The sequence below is a fragment of the Parasteatoda tepidariorum genome, chromosome 8 (genome assembly GCF_982258835.1).
Source record: "Parasteatoda tepidariorum strain Cologne lab strain chromosome 8, Ptep-v5.0, whole genome shotgun sequence".
NCBI lineage: Eukaryota > Metazoa > Arthropoda > Arachnida > Araneae > Theridiidae > Parasteatoda > Parasteatoda tepidariorum.
Window position 1 is genome coordinate 90243831 of NC_141762.1, and position 21652 is coordinate 90265482.

A 21652-nucleotide genomic window follows, 5' to 3' on the forward strand; every position below is an offset into this window, starting at 1 on the left:
TTCTCATAGATTTTTAATTTCGAATCAGAATGATTGCTCCTTTGATTCTTCTAAAAATGAATAAAATTAATAATTGTCATTGACCACCAATTTTTAAATAAATTCATTTGTGCTCTAATATTCCAGTGTTTATTATTTAACTTATTTATTTATTTTTATATGTTTACTTAGCATCGGGGTGGCCTCCCCGGAGCAAAAACCTTTCATTACATTCCGATGGGGTTACTGGCAGAGTTGGACAAAAATGTGATCGATTACATTTTCCGATTACAATAATCAATTACTTGTAATCACGATTAAGAATAATTGATTACAGTAAATGGTTATGTTATCACGATTACAGTTGCAATCAAAATTATGAATGTTTGTAATCATGATTACAAGTAATTGATTACTGTAATTGAGTATAGTAATCATGATTACAGTTGTAATCAAAATTTGTAATCATTAGTAGTCGTAAACCCAAAAATTTTGTCGACTGACTGTTCAAAGACGGTTACAAAATTTAAAAAAAAAAAAAAAAAAAAAAAAAAAAAGATAAGCTCGATAATTTGATAATCAGCATGCCTAGGCATTATACGGATTGTATTTCATCGCATGGGAAACATACAATGTATTAACCATCATACCATATTCAGTTTATGTAAAGGAGGTATTTTTTGTAATTGCTACAGGATGCAAAACTCGTAGTTTCTATGAATGGTATCATAGACAACCGTTTTTATCGTTTGTTTAATAAATAGGTTTCATGAGTAAGTCTTACTTGATTTCGTTTCTTTATTTGTCGGAGCTTTACCTTTAATTTACGGGCATGAGTATATGCTATCCCGAATCATTTGTAGGCATCCCCTTATAAGTGACAGGTGTTTAAATATATAATTATTTTCAGCAAATGGAAATCATAATTTTTTTTTTTTTTTTGCACTTTAAAGAGGAAATACATAATAAAAATAATAATGTTTATCTTCGGGTACACCATCATTATAAAACAAACACTAACAACATCCGCAGGCTGATTGGCGGGTATTAGGTCACCTGATTTCTATTCATTCCCTTTTGTTTTAGAATATCTCATCCTCATTATTTATTTTAGAATGCTCGTTCACCATGACTTTCATATGATCCCGCCCTTGGACAATGGCCAACTTCTGTCCCTCCCCAATTATCGAAGCAACTTTTCTAAAAAGAGTTTACCTGATCATTTGAGTGACTTGTGCAGGTAAAATAATATACTTTTTCAAAGAGAAGTATTTTTCAGAAATTACATTTTTACTAATTAGAGTCTGTTGTAAAACGTTATATGCTTGTAAAAACTGTAATTATTGTACACGGAGAATTCGATTATTATTTCTTCTTCTTTTTTTAGAAATGTCAGTTTGGTCAATAACCTTTCCTGGCCATTGAATTGCGTCAAGAGAGATGTATAGAAGACATTTTACCATCATTCTTATTCTTTTTATTAATATCAGTGCTATTTTTTGTCAATTTTTCATACACTTTCGATTTGCATTTATTTTTAACGTATCGCATTACAACGTTAACCAATTCATGTGCGAACGTAAAAAAGTTTAAACCGGTTTCAGTCGCGCAAAAACAATAAAGCTGTATAGTATCACCTGATAATTAAGATTTAACATAGAATCTTGTAGGACGTTTAATAATTTGGCCAGAGACTTTAGATTTATACAATAATGAAGAAACAACTGTTAGAGTTTCAAATTTTTAGTTTAGGAAACAATCAAAATCAAAAACGTAATAACACCAGAGTAGAATTAGAAAAATTATTGCAGATCCTTAAATTGATGCTGTTGTTACTGTTGTTACTTTACGTCGCACTAGAGCTGCACAATGGGCTATTGGCGACGGTCTGGGAAACATCCCGGAGGATGATCCGAAGACATGCCATCACAATTTTGATCCTCTGCGGAAGGGATGGCAACCCCGCTTCGGTAGCCCGACGACCTGCGCGCGAAGTCGAGCACTTTACGGTAGCACAGTTTAACGACGACCAATACCGCACACCCTCGGTCCCTACGAAGACTGATCCAAGTGGTCACCCACCCGCACACTGACCGTAGCCAGTGATGCTTGACTTCGCCTTAAATTGAGGATACAAAAATATTTTATAGGCAAACAACACCTCTATTAATGATAGCTAAAAAAATACGGAAATAGCTTAAAAAAATACGGGGGGGGGGGAGAGAACTCGATCCTGCCATGTGATTTTCAATCCAATATAAATGCAACGACAACAATGGATAACTCTGTGTCAGACCATTATGTTTTTACGCCATGTAGCAATGTGTTTTACATTTTAATCTTTTCTTTTTACTTCAAATCTCTGGGTGTAATTAAACCTGTCATCTTAATTTCGAATTTTCTATTTTTTTGTTATCAAAGAGTGCACTCAAATAGATCCTGTTTATATAATGGCTCAATTGAATGCAATTTTTGTGAATAATTACTAAACAAAAGCGTAAAACTAATGTAGAATTAAGAAAATTTTGATAAATGAAAGCATCATTTCAAATACACACGATCAGTCAATTTTTAACCGCCTTCCTGACCAATTTTTCGAGAAAAAAAAATGCACAAAATCAACATATTATCAACAAAAGATCAACAAAATATTTAATTTACGATCAGTTTACTGTCCCAAACTATCTCGGGCCAAACGAAAAAAGTTAAATATTAGTCTTTGTATATGTTCACAATTTCATAATCTGAAAATATCATCTGCATTACTTTCACTTTCGTTCGCGAACACCATTTTGTTGTCGGGCTGTGGTTGTGTGAATTGCGTGCCAGAAGTCAAATTCCTGGCCATAGATGGCGCCACTGAAAAACAGGAACAATCGCACTCCCACTGCCTAAACAGGCATACGACAAAAATAAATAGCACCATTTTGTAACTCTTTTTTATAAGTAAATTCTTCAACCATCGTATATACAATTGTACAAAACACGTCTGCAGTCCCGCAAATAGCAAAACTCCCAAGCAAAAATTGGCAAACAACCAATCACAGCTGATTATTATTATTTTTTGTTTTGTTTCCGGCCAAATAAAAACGTGATAAAAACAAAACTTATTGACGAATTCTGCTATGCCCGAGTTTATTCGGGATAATAAATATTTCCGATATATACATATCCGAGTTAACTCGGGATAATAAATATTTCCGATATATACATACCCGAATTAACTCGGGCTAACAAATATTTCCGATATATACATACCCGAGTTTACTCGGGATAATAAATATTTCCGATATATACATACCCGAGTTTACTCGGGATGATAAATATTTGCAATACATACATACCCGAGTTAACTCGGGAAAATCAGGGAAGCGGTTAATGGGACGGAGATTGCAACGGAGGCGAGTTGACATGCAATTTCAATTTCCAATCCTTATAACCTTAGAGATTTTACAAAGTGTTACGATTGCCTTTAACTCTAAACAATATTCAAGCTTCACAACATATCCGTCAAAATTTTTCTGCAAATCACAGTCACACGTGGTTTTTAAAAAAATTACTTTTTATTTCGATTTTTTTTTTTTTGTACTCACTTCCAAAATCTCAAATTTTTCACTGTACACAAAACTTTTCAACTGACATGTGACACTAATTTGAAATAATCGAATCGACAACAAAAGACAATCGTGAAAATATTAATTTTTCTTTAATTTTAATTTACTTTGTATGTCTTTTTTCTCTTCATTTTCATGCATTGTTATCCAATTCTGAACTATGTGCCAAATTTGAAGTCTGTAGCTAGTCGGGAAGTTAGCTTAAAATCGATTACAAAATTCCACCCGAACAGACATACACGAAGGCAAGTTGATATAAACATGGTAAAATAAGGTTTGAGTTACGGTTGTAAAATCTCTCTAATCTCCCTACCTCCCGTCTAGTTTTTAAATCGCTGTATTGAATAGTTCCGCAAAAAACGTGACTTCATTTTAGTTATGTAGAGGCTGACAAAATTTGAAACTTGCTTTAATGATTTCATCCTATCTTTGCACACTTTACACTACTACTGTAAGATATTATGTGCTTATGCACACCGTATTTTTTTTAAAAATAATTAACTTATTATTTGTTACTTAGTAGATGGCAACGAGTAGAGTTTTTGTGGTAACCATGATGATAGTTTTGGAATGTAAATTATTTTTGAGCGAGTCCTTTTTTAGAATGGCGATGCTGTGATTTTTTTCTTCTTTTTTTGTTGAATTAATAAATTTTCCCTTTTATTAAACGTGATAGTAGAGTTTTCTTAATTATTTGATCCGACGTCCTTTGAGGTTTATTTGAGGTCGTTTTCAATTTTTTACAACTACCAAAAAACAAATTTTCTGTAAGTTGCTAATCGTTTCAAAATAAAAAAAATACTTAATATCCTATTTAAATTATACTAAGCTGATTTGTTTCGATCAATAATACTACAAGACAAATTTGAAAATAAAGAATAAAACGATTTTAGTTGATCGAGTACCATTTGCAATTTTCTCTCTCTCTCTCTCTCTCTCTCTCCAATTTTTCAAAGCTCAAGGTGAATAATGTTTGTTATCTTTAAATGTTCTAAAGTTATGGTATTTTATTTTTTTTTAAATTGGGGCGTAACTATCATCCATCTCAATTTCTCACAAAATTCTAAACCGTGATTTGTATCATCCAACATTTTAGAAGAAAAAAAAGGAGGTAAACAACTTAAGATTTATGAGTAGAACATTCTAGAGATCACCCCTAAAGAGGGCCTCAATCGCAAGGTCTAGTGCCAAATGGGTTAAAGAAGCTCAAGGCTTCAAAACTGATTTCGAATTCGAACATTCCACATTACCGCCATTTTTTTCTTCTCCTCTTCCAAATTGCATTTCACTTTTAATTAAAGATCTTACTGACACTAATCTCAAGCGTCATTCTTATCGAACTTTTCTAATCAAAATTTTATGTCCATCGTTCGCCCTGCTTTTTATTTACTGTTATTATCTCGGCCATCAGAGTCATCAACATCAAAAAGAGGGATGTAAGATGGAAGAAGCGAAGGCCATACCTCTCTGAGAGCTAATCACTAATTCCAGAAGCAAAAAGATTTTTTTTTTTTTATTGACGTAGAAGTGGTCTTAACAGAAACAAGCCCATCTACGTGCGGCGAATGCCAAGGATCTAGGTGAAGGTTGTCCTTTGTCCTATTCGATTTCTCCAAGTATGTGATTGAAGTTCAACCCTTTCATCCCTGTAGAACATTTCCCCTCGTTCCGCCCACCCCCAATAAGCAGGTATTAAGGAAGAAGAATCGTAAAAATTCTTTGGGCAAACTTCAAGTGAAGGTTTCCAAAGACGTCAAAAGACTTGCTTGATTGCCATTTTTTTATTTTTATGGCGGGAACATTTCTTTGGGTGGTCAGACTTAGGCGATTAAAGCGGCAGATGCATTAACTGAGAAAGTAATAAAGTTTTAGAAGAAGGGAGTGCTGACTTTTAAGTTTTCGTGAAAGCATTTAGCAATTGACGCGATTTTAAGTCTGTCATTTCGTTAATTTAAGTTTCTTTGTTAAATATCTAAATCTATTAGCCGTTTCCTCCCATTCCAAAGACCAATTTATAGAGTAGCCTTGAAGTTCCAGCAAACTGCCCTTTCCTTCCATTAAGATTTGGAAAATGTAATAACTTTAAAACACTCCTCAAATTAAAATTTTAATTAGTCAACCAAGGCCAAGCATCTATCCCCGTTTTTAAGGACTTGATATTTTAATGGCCAGGTACGAATACCACTCTCCAAGTTTTCTCACCACAACCAACAAGAGGACTTGCAGCTTTTATATATTTACCGCGCGCCTTGCTGCGCATGCACGTCGACAAGATAGAATTCCATCACACATTAAACTTTTAAAATGTTAAAAAGAAGAAGAAAAACTATAGAAACATATTTACCAGACCAATATTTTAAAAATTAAGAACAGTTCATGCCTGTGAAAATATGGAACAATAGTTTTCTAAAGAATGAAATTGATTTATTACTGATGGAAAATAAATTAATTCATCCTCTTAACAAGGCTGCTGAACACTATTTTATGGTCAACGGATAATTTACCGTGATACTATGAGCTGGTAGAGAAGATGGAATGCCATTACACATTAAACTTTTAAAATGTTAAAAAGAAGAAGAAAAAACTATAGAAACATATTTACCAAACCTATAGTTTAAAAATTAAAAACAAAAATTGCAGTTCATGTCCATGAAAATATCGAATCATAGTTTTCTGAAGACTGAAATTAATTTATTACTGATAGAAAATGGATGAATTTATCCTCTTAACAAGATTGCTGAACAATATTTTATGCTCAACGAATAATTTACCGTGATACTATGAACTGGTAGAGAAGATGGAATGCTATCACACATTAAACTAGCAAAATGTTAAAAAGAAGGAAAAAAACTATAGAAACATATTTACCAAACCAATATTTTAGAAATTAATAACAAAAATTACAGTTCATGTCTATGAAAATATAGAACAGTAGTTTTCTAAAGAGTGAAATTGATTTATTACTGATGGAAAATAAATTAATTCATCCTCTTAACAAGGTTGCTGAACAATATTTTAAGGTCAAAGAATAATTAACCGAAAAATTTATCGTGATGCAATGAAAGAGTTTTAAAGAAAATCGATACACTTTAATAACGAAATTTCATTCGCTCCTCGAAACAAACTGTTTAAGATTAATCATCCTTTTACGACATCAGGGGAGGCATCATTATTGTAATTAAATGTGCGAAACGACAGTGAAACCACGCTATTAAACTTAACACGTCAAAGAGATAATATTTTTCGGTTAACGCTTTTACAACTTGCTAACTAGATTATTTGAATTTTTGAACATCGGCTAATTGGCCCTCTTTTGAATTAAAATTAAAATGCGTGAAGTAATTATTAGGTAAATGCAGTTTCCATCTAGAATTTCGTTCCATACATATTAAGCTATTTTGTTTCAACTTTAATTGCAATTAAAGATGGTGTTACGCTATATTTAAGTGCAGGGAGATTGCATAACTTCAAAAAACTACCGTAAACCGGGGCGAGTCTACCCATTTTTTTCAGTTTGTCAACTTTCAAGTGGTCAAACTTTTGTAAATATTAAAGAAAAAAGGCTTTTAATAGGTGTTTCGGAATCGCTATTTATCCCTCTTTAAAGCTGTGAAATCGATTTTAGAAAATACTAACAGTTACGCTGTTACTGTATATTTTTATAGAACTGCTGACAAATCTCTCGTATGGGGCGAGTCTACCCATTCTACTAAAATGAATGTTAACATTGTAAATAATCAAATTTTACTAATAAATTGTTATTTTAGCTACCATATGGGATATGTATGAAGTAAAATTCATAACTTTATTATATATTCCATTTTTTTATTCATAAAATAACACAAATTGAGTATTTGATCGATTATCACATTTTGATCACAGTTTTGTTTTTATAATCATTAACATTATAAAATAACATTTTTTTCTGATTATTGTTGATAAAAATAAATTAAAATTAATATAAATTTACAATTAAATAATTAATAAATAATAATAATTAAAGATTATTAACAAAATCGAAATTCAAACATTGGGAATCATGAAAAATCCTTTCCCCATTCTTTTGGGAGGTGTGATTTTTCTTACAATGTTTTCTCGTTGAAATATAATATTAAATAAAAAAAGTTAATTTTGTAATATAAAAATTGAAAAAATAGGTAAAATAAACATATTTTATATTTACATTTATATTTAACCTATAAATTTTCTTATTAATGATAAATTTATCAATGCAGAATTAAAATAATATACTCAAATTCATTTAAAATTACTTAATTTTAATATAAACAAAGTTCTAAATTATATTATTATGCTTTATTAAAACTAAATACGAATGGGTAGACTCGCCCCGCGAATTCTGGCTTTTTGTTCACAACAGCAAAACTTACATTCTTTTTGTTTTTTTTCATATAAAATTAATGTAATCTTAGTCTTAGATAAGTTTATCACTTAACCAAAGTGAAAATAGTAATAATAATAATATACTTACGGAGCACCAACTAAAAGTTTGCTGATTTTCAATACAAATCTCTCAAAAGACGTTTGAACAGGTCGGTTAAAAAGACGACAAATAAATAAAAACGGATCAAACTACTACAGCTCCATCTTCCTTAGAGTCTGAACTAAGTCCTCCGTCGGTAAAAAAAAAATTTTTTGCAATTTAAAATAGTGAAAATTAAATAAAACTAAAATGGGTAGACTCGCCCCTGGATGGGTAGACTCGCCCCGGTTTACGGTATGTATAAGTCAGCTCATAAATTTTGCACAAATAACAGTAAAAATATATTACAGCAATATGCCATTGCAGTAAAGTTATTTTTAATAAGAAAAGCATCCTAATGGACCTTGTTTTATTAAAATGTCTGAATTTTTGATGAGAAAAAAAACTTTTTTTTTAACAACCTATTCTGTAAAAATGGTGCTTTTCGTAATCTTTTTTTACAGTTTCGTTTTTTTAACGTCAAATCATAGGATAACACTCACGTTGTGCACATGAAATATAAAAAACGAACAATGATATTAAATTTGGAAGGAAAAAATAAAGAGAATATTAAATTGTTCGTTTCTAATATTAGAATTCTGAAGGGGGAAAAAAAAAACATATTTATTTCGATAATATAGGCGAAGTTCTAGGGTCCTAATTTATTCATGTAGGAATCCTAATTTATTTATTCTTTTGACACTGCAGGATGAAGATATTTAAAGAGCCCCTAAGCTGCTTTTTCCAGGACCCATCAAATTTAGTTATAAAGAAAAGTCTATTTTTAAGTTTGAAAGCATACATTAAATGTGGAATAACATTGTTATAATGGGATGCATGCAAGTGACGTAGTGTGGGTATCTCAATCCTGATTGGTTGCTGAAACGGGGCATTTGTTTACGCTAGCAACTGTTCTTTCCAATTCTCTTAAGTGACACATTCTAAATTCTTTCACAAAGATTTAAATTCTTTCACTATATATTTACACAATGACTTAACACAAAGACAGACACGAAACCATGTAGAACAAAAACAAACTAATTATGCATCGAAGTTGCGAGGTACACAAAACATAAATATATCACAGTTACAATAAAATACATAAACAAATAATAAATCTAAGTTAAGTAAAAGAAGAAGACGTGAAAAATTTATATTTCAACGAATTCGATGTGCGATATGCCTCTGTATTTAAATATTTTTTTGTTAATTAACATTTACAACTTATGCAGAGAAACTTAGCTCAACTTTAATCTGCCATTTCGCTGATAAAGATTAGCTGGTGCTTACGTCATAGGTCACATGTGTGGGTATGGGAGATCTTCTTTTTGAAGTGCAAGTACCCAATAGGGAATTTGTTGGTAATTTAATGCTTCTTTGATTAAAGATATCGTCTGAGATTATGACGTCATCAATAATAGGAAAGCTTACGAGTCTTTGAAACGTTATTAAATAACTTAAGAATTCATGGAGGAATAACTAATCGGATTTTTAAAAATGCATGTAACTTATATGTAATTATTTTTTAATTCTTAAAAGGGAGCAAGAAATAAATTATTTTGATCTAAAAAAGTTTGAAAACTACTTGTCTTATAAATATTTTAAAAATACAAAAGTTTAAATCATGTATTGTCGGATTATTCATTTTTTAGAAAAAAATAAAGATGGTAAGTACTTAAGAAGTTAGCGACACAACTCGTAATTTTTTATACTATAATTCAACTCATGTCAGTAATTTAATGTCCCTTTTTTTTAAAAAAAAAAAATTAATTATTTGTTACTCTTCTTTCCATGCATAGTTAAGTAACATCATTTTTCTCAAAATATTATGATAATTTTCCGCTTTGTAATTTATATGCCAAACTCCTAGAGAGAATAAATTTTTAATATGTTTGAATCCGCTACAATTTATAGCAGTATGCATAATAAATGTAACAGGAAATATTTCGTCTTACTTTTTATTTAAAATGCATGCAACTTATAAAGAAAGGGAGAAAAAAAATGCATGAAAGAAATTTATAAAGTACATAGACAAATAATTTATCTTTCTATATATATATGCTCTTCCTCGTATAATATTTTTAAAGATTATTTGTTCAGTTTCAGCCCGAATATTTCATTTTCATTAAAATAAAAAACTTCGTTTAATCAAAGCTTAAATGATATTTAAAGTAAAAACGAAATTCGTGTGTCTGGAATATGAACCCGGAAGACATGTGTGATTGTTGGAATGGGGGAGCAACCCCTACTTTCATTTTCACTCCTCTATTCCCCCTTCCCCATTCAGAGCATAACATTTAAAAAAGAGGGGGTGGGGATGCCTAATATTACACTTTTTCTCCTGTAACGGATTTTAAAAATCGAGAGCCGTCAGAAGAAGGGGGGGGGGGGAGACTGCTTTAAAACTTTCAAGCCCAATAGGATTTTGTTAAAGCTCTTTATGAGCAGATGGCATTTAAGCGCTTTTTCGCCGCAGACGATTTTTTTTTTAACTAGCTGTTGTCGTTTAAAGTTATTGAAAAGAACATTTTTTTTAAAATATTTTTTTTTTATCAAATGCAGGATCTCACGGGCTTTAAAAAAGATTTTAAAAAAGAGAAAAAAAATCAAACGATACAGCGCAGTTTTTTTTTATTTATATACATATTATATTTTTTATTCTAAAATTGGCAACAGACAACATCTGCTCTTTTTTTTATTCAACTTTTATTCATAAATATACGTTTTTTGTTGATACATAATAATTATAAATTCTTAACAAAATTTAAAAAAAAAAAAAAAACTAAAATTGTCGACAATTTAATGATTATTAAAATAATTCTAAAGCAAATAATCTGTGATTGCACGAAAACGCTTTGACAGTTTTAAGCTGCAAACGAGAATCGAGTAAATTTGAATATGAATGTAAATTGGGAGTTTTAATTTAGCGGAACAAAAACTTCCCTTGAAACAAGTTTGAATACCTAAAAATGTAAATATGTATATTATTTTTATATGACATACTGATAGACTGTACGTGCTTGAATTGCACTTGCATCAACATATAAGTCTATACATCTGAGAACAGTATTCCAAATAGTATTTTTAGAGTGGTAATTTAATGGTGAATTTTTATATGCATGATTCGAATCAAATAAATCGAAATAAAAATACAAAAGTGGTTCAAAAAGAAGAAGAAAAAAAAAGTGATTTTTGTTTTCTTTTTTTTAAATTTTCTGGGAAAGATCACGTTTTGGAAATGTCTGATTTTTAGGTGATCTGGATTGTTAGAGGGAAGAACAATTCAAACAATTTCAATTATTTCTGGTCCCTTGTGCTCGTTGCGTTCCATGAAGTATAAAAAAGCTCCGAAATGTATCAGACTATAAAACAAAGATATGGATTTAATTTAAGCTAACAAAACACTTGATTTTTAGATTTCACTTTAAATTAAAAATAACACCACTTAAGAGTTTTAGAAAAAATATTATTACTTAAATTGCAAATATGTGATGGCAAGAAGGCAATTACTTAATATATTAATTTTTTAAGTCAAATAATTTTACATTTAATTTGCTTTTTTTCACGTAATCAGACTGCAGTTCCAAAAGAATAGAATTTTCATCTTTATTCAATAACTTTCGAACTATGGAATAGGTTTGGATGAAATTTGATATGAGAATAGATTTATGATATACAAACAAAACAGCCATTCAGTATAATGTTTGATAAATCGTAACTATTGAAACATAAAGATAGAAAATTGGCTATTTATTATTTATTTGCAGAATTCTTATAACTTCGAAATTAGATATTTAAAAGATAAACGTATATAACTTATTATGAATCTTACCACAGTTCTGACAAACAAGACACTTTTTTAAACTTATAAATAATTCGAACAATAAACGTATAATTGCTGTTGTTACTAATCTCAGATTGTGTCTAGCAGGGCTAGATAAATAAGATAGAAACGTATAATTACAAGTCTGGACTGCATCAGATTTTCTTCAGTTCACTTCAGTTGTAACTATGCCCACGCTACTGAATCGAACAAAAAAAAAAATTTTTTTTTCCTTAAAATTAGAGAAATAGTAAATTTATTTTCTCGAAAGCAATAAGGCGAAGTACTGTTTTAAAAGTGTATAGGGACCCAGTAACTCTATTTTAGAACCTTTTCTAAACATGATGAATGAAAATAATCTGAGGAATTCTAAAATACAAGGCTGAATTAGCCATAATTAATTTAAATTTAACTATAGCTACATTGCTTGTCAAAAATTTTGTTATGGCTGAACAGAGCAGTATCATCATACTTAAACTGCTCTCACTCAATATACGTAAAAGAATATATATAAAAAAAATAATAATACAAATCTTTCATACATTAGCATGCTGCGGAATGCTAATGATAAACCAATAAAATGCATCAAGCATTTATTTCATAAATAACTAAATATTCATAGAACACCAGCATTCTATAAATTGACGATAACAAATATATAACAGGCCTCCCAACCTTTATAACGACATTTTGTTACTTTTCAAAATATCATTTATATAATTTCGAGGAATGAACGTCTTTTAAATAATAGTCTTATTATGATCTTAATTTCTTACTCATTCTATAGCATGCCTAAAAATTATAAACAATGCATTGGCATCGTTGGCGGCGGGGACTGTGGGTATGTGTCCCCCTCAATAGTTAGTAATCTCTTAAAAGTTCCCCTTAATATTTCAGACGAATAAAGAAAATTTTTATAAATTATTATGGATTTAAATTCCTTAAAGGTAGAAAAAAAATTTATAAAATAAATAAACTTTTTGCCGGTATTTAGCGCATATGAGAAAATCTTTTTTTCTTATTTGTGAAATTTAGACAACTATTTTGACTGTGTAATTTTATTTCCTCTCCTTCAAAAATTGGCTTCAACCCCATAATACAATGCCAGAGTAAAGTGCATAATGATTCTCATATTTCATACTGCGCCAAAAAAAGCTAGATATTTAATATAATATTGGTATGTGTCTCATACATTAACATTAACGCGTCTATTAAGAAAAATTCATTTTGTTATCTTTGTCAAAACTATGTTTTTCACTGATTTCATGATAAGCAAAATAGGGTAAATGTATTTGGGCTTCAATTACAAAAAAAAAAAAAAAATTATAGGAACATTTAAAAAATCCTACTATTTTTGGGAACTATTTAAGTTATCGAGTCTGTACTTTAAATTTTTGGGAAAATTATCTTTTTTAAAATTTTGAATATTTCAATCTATCGCAACCTACAAAAGTTACTATAGAAGATAAACGATTGTCTCGAAAAAAGGAATTATTTCTCTATTTTGCGCCATCTAGCGCAACTTGTCCTTTTCACACATAACAAATCCTAATTAGAGGCAGCAATAATCCTCTTTTATTATATTACCTTTTCATAATTCATACATGGTATTAAAATAAAAAATTCAAATTATCCCAGAGTAGTGCTTTTTTTTGTAGACTTGTAAACACTAGAAATTTTTCTTCACATTTTTACACATGGAAACAAAATTATCTACAAATTAATAAATTTTTCAAAAATAAAAAAAAACATTAAAATAATAATTAATTAATAACTAAATAAAAATATTATACATACTTAAAAAGATCATACAATTTTTTTTTTAATTTACAGGATACTGGGATTTGTATATTTTACTACAATATACCTCTAATTTTAAAATTTATGAGTGGTAGTCTAGTTTATTATTATAAAATGTAATTCAAGATCGCACTGCAATAAGGAGCTACTAATTGAATTACCATTCTAGATAAATTTTGTTTAGTTATCTGTTCTAGAAGGAAATTGAGAAACTTAATGCAATAAGTGAAGATTCACAAGTTTCTCGAATGAGCCAAATCATATCAGAAAAGACAACACACACACAGATTTCACATTTATGTCCAGTTCTTGCACTAAATGAGGCAATTATATATTGCCCACAATCAAAAATGCAATAAGAAATCATAACTTGTACCAAACCATACCAAGCTCCTAAATATCTCAGCATACTAATTATCTGGTTCTAATAGTACTAATAAACTTTTTTACTATATTGCTCTATTTTAAACTACATCATATCCATACTGAATATTTCTGTTATAAAACTAATAAAGCAAAAGGCAACTTTCCTCGTGTTTCTAACCTTTTAAATAATTACAAAACATTAGCTCTAAAATTCAAACTATTCCTATTCTTTTTGTGATGGAATTTTTTTTAAAAAAACAATAATGTTGAAAAATTTTGACCAATTATATTATAATAACATGACATAATTACTTTCTTGAATTGATTAGTTAGTTAGAATATCTTTACGTCAGGATTGGGAAAAATCATATTTTTTTTTTAAAAATCAGATTTTTCTCTTCCCATTTACAAATCAAAGCTCTGATAAAATGCATTAATGCTTATTTAGTAAAAATATTTGAACTAAAATATTTAATATCTCTAACTAAAGTGATAAAAATTGTTATATAATTCTTCGAACTACACATCGAATAAATTATCTAACTTCTTTCATCTATGCTCAACATCCTCATCAATTTTGAAAAGGCAAAGATCTAATTTGTCAATTGAATATCAAATTAAATACATATTTAGATCAGGTTGCATAAAGTAAAAAAATATATATATTTATCTACTTTAACAGGGACAAAAATTTCATTTATATACAATTACTACATATTTAACAGTGCCTTTCGAAGCTCTGTCATCAAGGAAAATAAAAACCAGCCTTAGTTGAAGTGCCATACACTTGAAACAATGCGATGATTTTAAACTTTATATATAGTCTTGCCTTGAAAAATTATCTGGACTTTAGAACAGAAAAATAACTTAAATCTTTTAAAAAATCGCAACTTTGGCGACATTTACCCACCTAGACGTAAATTATCAAAATCACTGCCTTATTCTCAGTTTTTGTAAATTTTTATGAGCCCAGGTAATGCAACATTTAAAATATTAAAAAATTAAGACCACAAACGCTTTTCATTTTCACAAAATTGTAGATAGGTATTTTATTTACATCCCTCTAGAGTTGCACAACGGGTGATTGGCGACGGCCTGGGAAACATCCCTAAAGATGATCCGAAGACATGCCATCGCAATTTTTAGCCTCTGCAGAGGGGATGGCAGCCCCGCTTTGGCTACCCGACGACCTGAGAGCGAAGTTGAGCACTTTACAGTCGAACAGTTTAACGAGTACCAATACGACGCACCCGTAGGCTGATCAAAGTGGTCACCCACCCGCTTATTGACCACAGCGAGAGACGTCTGACTTCGGTGCTCTACTGGGAACCATGTCTTTACGCTCAGTCCACAGGGGAACGAGAAAAAAAACTCCACAACTTTTAGAATACATATTAATAAATTATACTGCGTCTATAAGAAATAAAGCATACTCGATTTTATAATCTATTTTAAACAGCATATTCCATAATTTGTTTCAGAAAGATTTGACTTGCAGGAGAAAAATTGTAGCCAAAAAAATTCAATGATTGACAATTAAATTCAGAAGATCAAATTGTTCAAAAATAGAATGAATCAATCATTAAACAATTTCATTCATTAAACTCTAAAGAAATACATATACTATAATACAGATGTTATAATTTATTGCATGCTTCCAATAATACAAAAGTAACAAACAGAATATAAGGGTTGAACATATTCCATTTACAATGATCTACATTGTCATTTGAATGATCTTCCAACTAAGTATCTTCTATAATATTGATCATTTCACATTAATCATTGCCACAATAAGCTAGAGAGAAGGAGGAAAAAAAACATTGATTTTACTATCATTAAGGTAAAGAAACAATAATAAAAGAGAAACTGACTTCCTTAATCAAATGTCCAAATTAGCTATATTGATGAAAGAGGGGATTTTTTATAATGGGGAAAAAAATTAAAAAATTTTCTTAGTGTATTTATTTTTTTACTACAAAAATAATGTCTGTTTTTGTTTATTCCATCCTTTTTTTGCAAGTCTAAAGATGACGTGCTAGACATAAGCTGCTTTCCTCACAATAGAAATGAGAAGTAATGGATTCAGCTCACATCTATTCTTAGAATGGAAATAATAAAAATATACCTATGTCATTTTGAAATTTAAATCTCAAATATATTAAAATCTCAGAAAAAAACTTTTAAAAAATAAATAAAATATAATGCATTAAATTTGAATTAAAAACATTTTTATAAATATACAGTCAGTATTTTCTTATCGATTTAAAAAAATAATAATAAAATTAATTTATTCCAATCCAATTATATTAATGATTTGAATACAATGATTGTTAATGCATAGCTGCTAGCTAGTATAGAGAAGAACAATATTTTAGGGTTTAGGGTGACAGTTTATAAAGTATCAGCATAGTAGCTTAATTTTAAGAAAATTCATCTTGCTTTAGCGTATTTTACTACCAACCACTTTATAAAATCTCCCCCAAAAGGAATAAACTAGTCCTCTCCCAGTGCATCTTTCAACTGTTCTTTCAATTTCTACTTTCTGTAGAAAAAAATTACATATAATAAACACCCTAGCAACAATTCTACCTTGGCTCCAGTTGGGCTCAATATGAGTCCTGTATAATCCTGCATCCGATGAACTAATATTATGATGTCTAGAATTTTTAATCCTGTATAGGGCTTATGCTTATGTCGTTCCTTATGGGGTCAAAATAGGGCCTATGTTGGTTGAATAATGAATATAGAATGACTCTGACAATTCTATATAAGGCCGATATTGGTTGTAAAGTGACTGAAAAATATCAGTGAACCGGGCAGATCTATACACAGCCGATATCAGAAAATAATGACCTTTTGAACCCTTATTAAGCCAAGATTAGTTAATATTGGTCCAATGGGGATCCACAGTACTAACCACTAATATGTACTAACCACAGTACTAACCATAATAATAAAATTATTTATAATAAAATTTTATTTAGCATTCATCAGAATCATTTGCTGTTCATCACCCTTTCATGAGAATAACAACCCCCCCCCCAATCACAAGGGGGGTGCAAGAAAGTCGAGGGTCACAGTATAACGAACTGCAAGTTCATAGAAAATAACACCCACCCCACCTCATTGATGCAATAACCCTGGTTTTAATTTTTGACCCTTCCCTGATTTAAAGAGTCATTCTGTCACCTTATCCTATTTACAGTCATAGGGGCATTCTGTTTATATGTGCAGTAAACCATTCATGAAGTTCTGCCATGCCCCTATACAAAAATATTCCTCTTTTCTTGGAAAAAAAGTTTATTCCCATATTTAGCAGAACTAGAAGAAAAAAAATGTTCCTTCTATATTACCCATGCATTCTATTTCATGATTGCACACACCACATTAAACCACTTATCCCCATCTACACACACATACATTGCACCCCGGTAAGAAAAGTGATACAAGCCAAAAAACAGCATTTGAGAAACAACTTTTAACAATCAATAACACTATAAAACTTAGTCTGAAATAGTACAATCTAGAGATGAGACACTTTTTGAGTTTGGTGGGGCACTTCATACAGATTTTTTATTGACATAACCTCAGAATTGCTGTTTTTTTACTTGTGTCACTTTTCTTGCAGGGGTGCAATATATATATATATCACAGCACCCTATAGAGGCTGCGCCCACCTACTCTCAGGGCACCTTCCATAACGAACCTTCCTACTCTTTTCCTTCCTTCCATCCTTTCCCTAAATAACCTTCAAGTTTCAAGCAATGCTAATGCAATGATGCCAACTTACTCCGCTTTATAAAAAAATGTTTTATATTTTTATACAAAGTGGAGATAAATAAATTTAAGTTATTTTTAGTTTAGCATTTTTCATTTAAAGCAATGTTTCAACCACTACAAATCAAAAATTCAAAATATCATATGAAAAGCAACTTAATTGCAGTCAACTCCCAGTGACACTTTTAAAGAGTGTGCATAATTATCCTTATTTTACAAGTTTGACTATTTATTTCACAACCAATTTATTAAAATTTTTCAAGAAAGCAGGGCAGTTGGCATCTCTGCGAATGATAAAATGGAAAAGCAGAGTACAGAAAGAAAATTTAGATAAATACGAACTAAGAATTAAAACAACTAATAATTTTAAAAATTAATAGTTTTTTTAATAATTCTGATCACAAATTTAAAGTTATCATTGAAATCATAAAAATGTAAACTTACCTTAATGGAGTTAATTCAGGCATTCCAGGATCAGCACCTTTTTTATAACCTATCAATGAAAATAAATAATTAGAAGAACATTACATTATAATAAATAAATGTATTTAGAAAATATTATTGAAAATTAGTTTTGAATGTTCTTTAATAGGCAGTGTAATATTTAAAAAAGTAGTTAACATCATTACTTTTCAATTATACAGCTCTAAATGAAACATCAAAATACGTTGAAACTTTGTAAATTAGATAAATCACCATTTTGTTGCCAAGTAATATAACACTACATAAATGAAATGTTCATAAAAAATATATAGATGTTTATTATATGTGATAGCATTAATTTAGTTATATGCAATAAGATTTCTATGTTAGTATTTACAACAATATGAGCAACAAGTTTTGAGGACAACTGGGTAGCATCTCATAAAAAACCACTTCGTCACCAGAATAGAACAAATTCAGCAAGCAACAGTCATTGCCACTGCCAGACAGACAACTATACGTGTATTTTATACAGGGTATCTGCTACATTTTAGATTTTCAAATTCATGACTAATTCCAAGAATTTTTCATGACTTAACAAAGTTACTATTTTCTCTGACAAAAACACAACACTAAATTTAAAAGAGCATTATAATAACATTCATTGAAATGATAGGTATAACCATAACTGTCAACTCTGCATCTTCATATTTATAGATTTTAAATTTAAAAAACAGAGTAAAGAAAGAGTTGAAGGAATAAAAATGCTGAAAAAAATACAAAAGCAAATCTTTTTTTTTTTCTTTCTTTCTGCAGAATTACATGCTACAGATACTTTCCTTGTTCATCGGAAAGGAAAGAAATACTCTCGATTATTCTGCTCTTATTTCGGAATAAAAAAATTCGCCAATAACTGGCTTGCTTCAGCTGGAATATTAAATTAATTAAAAAAATAATAATAACAAAAATTCTAAAATCACAGAAGTTTAAAAGATAATTTGCTCTAGAAATTATGTTTTTACTTTCATTTTTTGAAAGAACACGATAAAAACATTTTAAATTTTAATCAAATATGACTGTGAGTGGGGATTTTGTTACAAATTCAGATATTCGAACACCAAGAAATTGGGGGAATTGGGTGAACAGGTACCAATATGGAAATATCTCCTATTATAGGTACATAACACGCGTTGTTTATTAAGAGGAAAATAAGTTGTAATTAAGAGGAAAATTATATAAAACATAAAATAAAATGAAAACATCAAGTTATTATAAGTTTTAAAGATAAATGAAAAATCGTTGAAGAATAGAATGTTAAAGTAACAAAAGTTGACAATCTGATAAAAATTATAGAACACCTCAGTAAATTTGAGGGTATATTTCCATATTCCAAAAATTAAGAAGAAAAAACAAATATGTAGTGGTTTGCTCAGTGGTGGTTGAGAGTTTAAGACTTCGTTTTGGTCCTTCCTCCAACTTCAGTAGTGTCTGTGCAAAAAAAAAAAAAAAAAAACTGCCAAACTTTGGCAAAAACTGAACAGTGGCCTGCAACTCAAAGAAACATCTCAGAAAGGGACTAACTTAAAGGTATAAATTTTAGCCAACCCTTTACAAATTTTATATGTTTTTTTAAATTTTTGCGAGTACCCTTGCAAGGAGCCAATTACGTATTGATACAAAAATATTGTCAGAATGATGAATTGAGCGTCTCTTGGAGTTTTTACTGTCGATATAATCTTCCTTTTTCCTACTATTTCTATCTCCAATATGTACAATTAGAAAATCTCACTTTTAGACATTTTCCCTATTTTGAGCAAGATCAAAAAAATTTATCAGAATAAGAGGGGTAGAAAATTGTAAATTTTTATTGGAAATACCATGTCTGTTAACAAACGTTGACGACTTACTGACGAAATCTTTTCGAATTTTGTTTTTGAAGAGTTGGAAGATAATTTTATCCCAGATAAAGTTTCGCACCTTCTCAAACGCAATATAATTTATTTACATAAAAGAACTTGAAGATCATAAATTTATAATGCTTCTTTTTTACATCTCATCACAATCAAAATTTACATAAAATAGTAAGAGAAAAATATTTACCTAAATAAAGTACCGTTGGGATGAATCCCCAATGGAATGTGAATTTAAAAACAGAAAGTACATGATTTAAACGATTTTTTGTTTCAGGATTCATGACTGAATTACCTAAAATTCAAGGAAATCTTTACTTTAAGTAAATTTTACGTAATATTTTTCAGTACTTTCTAACAAAACTTTTAAGTAAAAACGTGATTATTTATTTGATGCAGAAACTCAAAAGGAAATATTTTAAACTTGAAAAAGTTCAGCTTATAGCTTAGTTTACTCTCAATAATAACTTTAAACCCTATTTCTACTGCCACAAATTTTATTCTAAACAGTTTTATTATTTGCTATTGGCGATCGCAACACTCGAATACGCCATCTGGGGAGAGGTCGGTTTCATGCCTTTAGTCCTTCTCCCTTCCCTCTCCTCCTCTTTTCATTTATAAAGGAATGTTCTGCGATATTTTCCCTTTTTATCTAATAAAAATATTTTTTAAAATTCCTGTGATACTTTTCTTTAGAACTATGTTTAATGCAGTTTTCAGTTCCTTATAGTTTTCCAACCTAAAAGATTTTAATCTGTGTGAACATCAAGGGAGAAACTAACGTACTTCCTTCCTCTATGACTTTCCACACGCTACTGGAGAAAGCATGTGTATGAAGTGTTGCCATAGGTAGAGAATTCTGCTCTACGCCACCTGCAGCTCATTTCGATCACCAATTAGCGATCGAAATGGGCTGCATTATGCATGCCAAGCATTAAGTGGGCGCACGATGCGCTCACTTAAAGCTCTCGGGGGGGGGGGGGGGGAATTTAGAAGAGAATGCGCCCAAGAGCTTGGGGGCCACTGCTCTCCCCAGATGGCGTATTCTATCTGATGGGAATTTAGTAAAACCTAAGTATTTCTCATTAATAGTGCAAATTGATTTTTTTTCACATAAAATATAAATCAAGCTATTCATAATTCTGAATTCCAAAAATGGCTTAGTATAAACGAAAAACACTTTTGTAAAAGTGAAAGTTTTAGTTGCACCAGGCTAATTCCTTCTGCATCGCTTATACTTGAATACGACGCCTTCGGATCACTCCCAAGGATGTTTCTTGTGCTTAGTTTAGTACCCATATACCATGAATTTTTTTTTTCTCTTTAATAATTCTTGAGGACGGAAAAACGTAAGCCCCTCTATCTTAATGGCCTTTGAAAAAAAAAAAAAAGAGACATGAATCACTCTTTAGTTTTTTTTTTGGAGACTCATGAAAATTATACCCGTTCCCATCCTGAAACAATTTATAAACAAAAG

General features: G+C 30.1%; 1 protein-coding gene across 1 annotated transcript; it reads right to left on the reverse strand.

Annotated features, from left to right (window-relative positions):
- Positions 1-15691: 15691 nt before the first annotated feature.
- On the reverse strand, positions 15692-20974 carry Tom7 (Translocase of outer membrane 7). The gene is made up of 3 exons (XM_087169331.1): positions 20366-20974; positions 18287-18335; positions 15692-15860 (listed from the first exon to the last, which is right to left on the reverse strand). The coding sequence occupies exons 1-3, from the start codon at positions 20457-20459 to the stop codon at positions 15845-15847; spliced, it is 159 nt and encodes a 52-aa protein (XP_087025457.1). The 5' UTR covers positions 20460-20974; the 3' UTR covers positions 15692-15844.
- Between the last annotated feature and the right edge of the window lie 678 nt (positions 20975-21652).

Bases quoted from the DNA above. Each gene is read 5' to 3' on its own strand.
- Tom7 (XM_087169331.1), bottom strand. From the start codon at position 20,459: ATGAATCCTGAAACAAAAAATCGTTTAAATCATGTACTTTCTGTTTTT. The intron at 18,336-20,365 runs GTAAATATTTTT...TTTCATTGATAG, and splicing joins CCCAACGGTACTTTATTTAG to GTTATAAAAAAGGTGCTGAT.